Here is a 6,884-nt window from a genome sequence, read left to right as displayed (position 1 = left end):
TATCACGTGCAGGTCCACTCTCTGGGTGATTGTTTTTCTGGGTGCTAACACCGTCAAACAATCAATTTTGATTGTGATGGTATTCAACTTGCGTTGTTGTTCGGGAGTTAGGTAGCGTTCCTGGTACATTTAGCTACTGTATTTACTAGTCTAAATTAAAATCAATTGTTTTCATCCTCTGTTTTGAGTTTGAAGTCCCAGGTATATGCGCTTGCATTTTGTTCAGGATTACTAAGGCTCGGGGAACTTCTGTTGTCTTCCCATGCCAAAAAATTTAGCTGTTCTTAGCGTATTGCGTGATCATTGTTAGAGTTGGAGCTCGTTTGCAATCATCCTTAAAACTCGTACACATACTATGGCAAGTTTAGGCAAACTATCCGCGCGTAATATCATTCGGCCTGGGAAGGATATAATCAAACGGAATAGCGCGCTGTCTGCCCCTAGTACTTTCTTAGATTTACTCCCTGCCTTTGATACTCCGGGTCTTTTGTCTGGATTCTGTCGGAAAAACAGCTTGTACTTGGGAGAGGTAAGTCTTGTTTCAATTGTATATGGACAAGTTCAAACTGAATATTATAGTTATGGCTATATACATCAAGGAGGGTGGATACAATGGGATGAACCTATGGGTCCCCCAAACCAACCATCTTGGCCATATCTCATATGTTGCCGTCCAAATCTATCAGAAGATTGGATTGCGGGCCAAGTACCGGGCTATACATCTTGGTCGGCCGATGGAGATCCCCTACTACCAACTGGTACCAACAAATGAGCTCTTGATGCACGTTGGCATTGTAAACACACCAGGCTTGGAAACTGAGGACGTGGAGTTGAAGGATTGCCACATTCTCAAGGATAGGAATGAACTGACGCGACTTTTACCCGAGCTAGAGAAGGCCGGCATACCGCGAGTGGGCTCAAAAACTGGAGCGGGGTCATAAAAGAAAATATGTATATATTTAGAGATAAATACATTTAAGCGCCGGGCACATACGGCCCAAGGCATCATTCAACTTCCGGACATGGAAGGCTTGGGGTCCGAGGCATCTTTGGGTTCCAGACATGAGTCCTATGAGCGGCCGCCAAAAAGCTTCCGGATATGAACACTAGTAGAGGGCCGGATTTCCAAAGAAGCCTCCCTTGTGATAATTGGGGGTCCTTGTGAGGGTGAGTCACATGACCACCCACCGCTCTACCCCCTACTATTTTTTAAGGATGTACTAGCGCTGTCCCCCCTTTGATTGTTTTATGCAAAATGTCTCTTGACGTTTTGCAGCTAAGCTTACAACTTTGAGAACCCAGTATGTGATAGCCAGATGTCTCAAAAACCTTACATGTAGCTCTATAATTATTTTTAATCACAACATTGCGTGTACTCAACAAAACATTTGACCTATCTTGTTTGACCCACCTATGAACGCACCCTCAGTCTGGTGATCCAACACAGAAGATCAGCCACTGCTGACCAAGCATGAAACAATCAACAAGCGCACCAGTTTGCAAGAACAGCAACTGACTTGGGATCTTTGATTATGTACATAGATTTGCAAAATCACTAATAGATACAGATAATATTACTACATACAAACACACTGGCTACAGCTGAGGTGGGAGTGTGCGTTTGGTCACCATCACTGGCACTTGCTCAATAGCTTTGTGGTTGTGATCAACCGTGGGGCCGGTTCAACAAGGGCAAGTAACGCAAAAGAGATTAGAATATTGAGGGAGAGGAACTTGTTGAGTGTGTTCATAGCAAGCATACAAGAATCTAGGAACAGTCAGATCATTGCCACTGAGTCACAGACAAAAAACAAGTTTATCTTTGTTGTCATCATACTTGTTGTCTGAGTCTCTGCGGCGCTGCAATACTTGACAGGGGTAAGGAGTTATGTTGCTGCGGTTACATAGCACATATATATATATATATATATTCAATGGCTCAAGAGGCGCATACATCAAGTCTCATGCACAGAATAGATTCGGGAGTATATGTGCAATTTATTTTGATTATGATTTCAGAAACAAAGTCTATTTTACATGGACCATTCCTTATGGAAAGGTAATAATTGAGGTCCAAGCACTGGCACAGCCTAGTAGTGTTGCGTATGAGCCGAGTTGAGCCAAGCCAAGCCAACTTGCTTGTGCTAGAGTAAGCAGGCTCGTGGTTACTTGGTGTGATGATTAAGCAATTTGTGCCCTGGCTTGTGTGATGGGTCCATTCCGTTGGGTTATACATATATTCAGCCTGGTTTGGTACGGTGCATGCACAATACATAAGATGATAATGAGGCTTAAGTTAGTATGTACATGGAATCAATAACTTCCAACTATTCTTCATTCTCGCAAGTCATGCTCTCAAACAGATGAGAGACACAATCAAAACCATTGGGCTTGATCTCAATCCCAGTCTCTGTAACACCGTCCAGACGGTCTCTGCGGTGCCAACGCAACGTGTGCTTCAAAACTTGCAGATATTCAACGTTCGAAGCAGAGAAGCAAGTTCTCTGAGCAGTTACAGTCAACTTGCTTGACAAGAATACTCGTTTAGACAATACAGACAAGCCTTGCGCAAGGAGGACATTCATCGCAATCTAGTACAGTATTGGGTGTGTATACTGATGATTCTGCCAATAAATAATAAATTTGGCTCCCCCTTTTATTTTTATACGTTTTTACCACCATTTTAATTCAAAATACATAACATATTGAGCTCAGTGAACCTTGGCAGAAACCCAGCAAAAATGCAACGCAAAGGTACTTTGCACCTCATCCCAATTGCCTTCCAGCCTATCGTACTATTGCAATGTGCTAAATTCAACAATCCCAACCGTTCCCCAAACTTGATCCTTGGAGACAGAGCTGTAGAGATACCATGTATATAGTAGTAAATACAAGAAGGATCTGGAATGTACTGGAACATGCATGTAATTGAGTCAAGCAACAATACCTAGTCATATACTAGATGACTTGACTATAATGTAAAGGTATAAATACGGGTGCACTTGACCGTATGGTACCTCATCCTCTCTTTCTCTATTCACACTACTGTCTTTACTATTGTTTTGTATTGATATAACTCTACTTACAAACTTATTCTTTCTACAAGAGCAAAAAAAAAGGCGCATTTATTCTTTTCCTTGGCTATATCCGCATTCAAACAAACTCCGTACAACTACACCCATTGGCAAGTGTTTGCTCATGCCAATACTGTCTATCTATGGTATACATCAGGTAAGCAAAATACCAAGCCAGACCCTCAATCATCACCCGGTTGCCCTGAATCAACCCCACCTGATCCCAGCTTGTGAACCTTATTCTGCAAGGTAAGCCGAGTGCAAATTGCCCACCCTTGGCCTCAGATGCAACACTACAGCCTAGCACAGCTGCTGCCGTACGGGCCAAATCCGTCCTGTCCCAACGGACCAATTTAGGACAAGGAATTTAGAAGAAATTCTTATGGAAACGCACCCATTCTATTACATTGGGTACGTTTCTGTAAGGGATTTAGAATGGTTGAGCCTCTCTAAAGTGCTCATTTAGAGGTGAGGCCCAGCCCGGATGCAGTGTGCACCATGGAACTCAATGTGAAATGTGTTGGATACAGATCTAGATGCTGAAGGAGGGGTGTTCTAGATATCTGGACCACCTATTCAGCAGGGGTCAACCCCCTCCCCCCTGCTATTTATTAAGTATCTATTTAGCTATGAGATAACACTTGATTGCGCTGATAAGATAACATCCCGCCAATCTCTTACCTTATTGGGATGTTGCTGACTTAAGGCAATTGTATATATTTGTCAAATAATCATTATTTATTGTCTAAGACACGGGATAGGGGCCATTGTCAACAAATAGCAAGCACCCCTATTGCTCCAACCAACTATCACATATCTTTGGCTGCAATGTCTAGCATAAGTCCTTTGTCTATCTCCAATGCAACTTGCGGCCGGAAAGGCAAAGATTGTGCCTCCACTCCATCTAAGCCACCCTTGACTTCCGCACCAAGCAAGGTGGATGTACTACATATATATACACTAGCTCGCAAAAATATTGCAACACGTGACCTCACGCACTTGCAATGGCCGCGACGCACGACTTAGCGGGTTTTGTGCTTAGGTCCAATAATAATATATATTTTACTAGAACTTACGGACGTAACCGCAAAGTTTGAAGTCATTCGGTGGCCGTGTTGTAAAGATATGGGTTACACAAGTTTTCAGGTGTTGCATTTATTTTGCAAATTCCTGTTGGATTAGCGCTACCTCAAGCAAGATAGATTCGTTACACCAAAACACACTATATAAACAGGCTCAAAAACATATAGAAATTAATAATGTGTGTTTCCACCTTTTGCAACAATAAGCTCATCTAACCTACGAGGCATAGAATCATACAATTGATTAATGAAATCCATGGGGATGCAATTCCACTCCTCCTTGAGCATAGTGTACAACTCCTTTGTATTTTGAGGGGGTGGGCTGCGTAAGTGCACCTGACGATCCAAATAGTCCCAGACATGTTCAATTATGTTCATATCGGGGCTATTGGAGGGCCAGGGAAAGGTTGAAAGTGATTTGTTGGCAAGCCATTTGGTTGTGTGTTTGGCAGTGTGCTTGGGATCGTTGTCATGTTGAAAGAGAACACTGCGTTTTGAGAGGTGGTAGTTGGCAAGGGTCCCAAGAAGTTCCTCTTCAAGTATCTGGGTGTATACGCGAGCCGTCATGCGGCCCTCAATGAGATGAAGACGCCCGGGACCATTCCGGGTGATGCACCCCCATACCATCACACTTCCCCCGCCGTGTTCGACCATTTTTTGAGTGTAACGGGGGTTGTACTCTTGCCCTTGACGTCTCCAAACATAACGGCGGCCGTCTGACCCAAAAAGGTTGAATTTTGATTCATCAGAGAATATGACCCGGCGCCAATCACGTTCCAACCAGGCTGCATGGTCTGTAGCCCATGCCAAACGGCCCCGTTGGTGATGAGAATTGAGGAAGGGGACACGACGGCGAGCATAAGCATAAATACCAAGTTTGCGGAGGCAACGCCGGACTGTATTGGCGGAAACTTCTGGGAAATATTCCCGTTGGATCTTTGCCACGCTTGACCCCCGAGTGCGAGCCATCTGAAGCATGGCAAATCGCGCATCTGCATGCTTCAAAACGCGTGGGCGACCAGCCTTGGAGTTACTTGAGTAGAAACTACGCGTTTTACAATAACGCTTGCAGATGCGGCTGATTGTTGAGGGGTGAATACGGATATTGTGAAGCTGGAGGAATTGATGGGCAATTTTGTAAATAGAAGCCCCATTCTCACAAAGAGCAACAATTTGGGCTCGAGTTTTGGGCAAGAGGTGAGGGGCCATCAGAAGAGAAGTAGATAATAAAAAAATCCCAAGGAGTTTAGGTGTTTGCAAGGAGCAAACGTGGATGTTGTTGGGGGGTTGTGTGTTTTGCTTGGTAATCAGCAAAATAAATGCAACACCTTAGAAATTGTATCGCCCATATCTTAATAGAATAGCGGTAGAAGTGCTTCAAAATACATAACGAGCTGCGATACTACTATACGGACAACTTTTATTATTGGACCTAAGCACAAAACCCGCAAAGTCGTGCGTCGCGGCCATTGCAAGTGTGTGAGGTCACGTGTTGCAATATTTTTGCGAGCTAGTGTACAACTTCAATGGCCCAAGAGGTGTTTGTATTAGGTCCCATGCATAGAATCAATATTTCAATCATGATTTTATAAGTAAAGTCTATTTTACATGGACCATTCCTTACGGAAAGGCAATACATGAAGTCCAAGCGCTAGCACAGCCTCCGCCGTGCGGGCCAAGTCTGTCCCGTCCTGACAGAACAATTTAGGACAACAAATTTAGAAGAAATCCTTACAGAAACGTACCCATTGGCTGCCTTTCTGTAACAATTTTAGAATGTCCCAGACGTTCTAAAAGTCAGTTTAGAAATGAGGCCCAGTCCAGATGCAGATCACACCGTGGAACTTGGTGTGGAATGCGCTTGGACGCAGATTTGGATATTGGAGGGGGGGTTTTAAACATCTAAAATCTTTTTTAGAGAGGGGGGGTATCTCCCCCTTTATTTTGTAAAGCACGTATCAAGCTTTAGAATGGAACAAGATTAAGTTGATAAGATAAGGCCCTGAAGATTTGTAACCAAATTGGTAGTTTGGCGCTTTGCAGTGACTGCATATATTCCAACAGTAATTACAATATATTAGAGACAGGGGGTAGGGGTGGTGCAAACAAAAAGCAGCCTCCTCTGTGCTCAGTCCTCTGCGCTCTCCCACCTGTACAAACTTGCTCCCCACTCACCGCTTCAATATGCCTGCTGAGAACGCATGATCCAACCCCAGGCCCTTGCAGAAAGGCAAGGGCCACGCCAATGCGCCTCTTGAGCCCAAGTGTCCTCTTCATAGTCAAAGCATTTAAGGGAGTTCATTGTACCAAGTTATTCAATTATATCCTTGAGCTGTTATACAGCCCTTTGTATACTTTTGTAGCTTCATATATGACGTATGATAACATATGCCCACATACACTGGATAATTGGGGCGGACTTGGTACAGGAGTAAAATTAAATTCAATTAAAAATTTACTTTTAGAACGCAATTTCTATTTGCATGGGCCATGGCTTACAGAAAGGCATTTTGGACAGGTCTACTTGTTGGACCAAGCTTGCACAGCCTCCTGTGTGCGGGCCAATTCCAAGCCATCCCAGCAGACCATTTTAGGAGACCAATTATTTCTAAAATCCTTACAAAAAGACACCCATTCTATGTCTTTCTAAAGGGGGCCCTATGGCTTGTTATACAATATAATATTATTAAGCACTTGCCAGTGAATTGCTATACAGATTTTCAAATCG

At 43.6% G+C, this 6,884-nt stretch overlaps 2 protein-coding genes across 2 annotated transcripts; one reads left to right on the top strand and one right to left on the bottom strand.

Moving 5' to 3' along the window:
* Nucleotides 1-355: 355 nt before the first annotated feature.
* RhiXN_04631 (uncharacterized protein) lies at nt 356-941 on the top strand (the record flags this gene model as incomplete). Its single annotated transcript, XM_043324448.1, has 2 exons — nt 356-529; nt 600-941. 2 exons carry the CDS (start codon nt 356-358, stop codon nt 939-941), a joined length of 516 nt encoding a protein of 171 aa, XP_043176867.1.
* A 3,386-nt stretch (nt 942-4,327) lies between these two features.
* On the bottom strand, nt 4,328-5,365 carry RhiXN_04630 (Transposable element Tcb2 transposase; the record flags this gene model as incomplete). Its single annotated transcript, XM_043324447.1, has 1 exon — nt 4,328-5,365. The coding sequence occupies one exon, from the start codon at nt 5,363-5,365 to the stop codon at nt 4,328-4,330; it is 1,038 nt and encodes a 345-aa protein (XP_043176866.1).
* Nucleotides 5,366-6,884: the final 1,519 nt, after the last annotated feature.

The sequence above is a fragment of the Rhizoctonia solani genome, chromosome 2 (assembly GCF_016906535.1).
Source record: "Rhizoctonia solani chromosome 2, complete sequence".
NCBI lineage: Eukaryota > Fungi > Basidiomycota > Agaricomycetes > Cantharellales > Ceratobasidiaceae > Rhizoctonia > Rhizoctonia solani.
The sequence above is the reverse complement of the archived record's forward strand: the minus strand, read 5'-3'. Positions and strand labels throughout refer to the sequence as shown.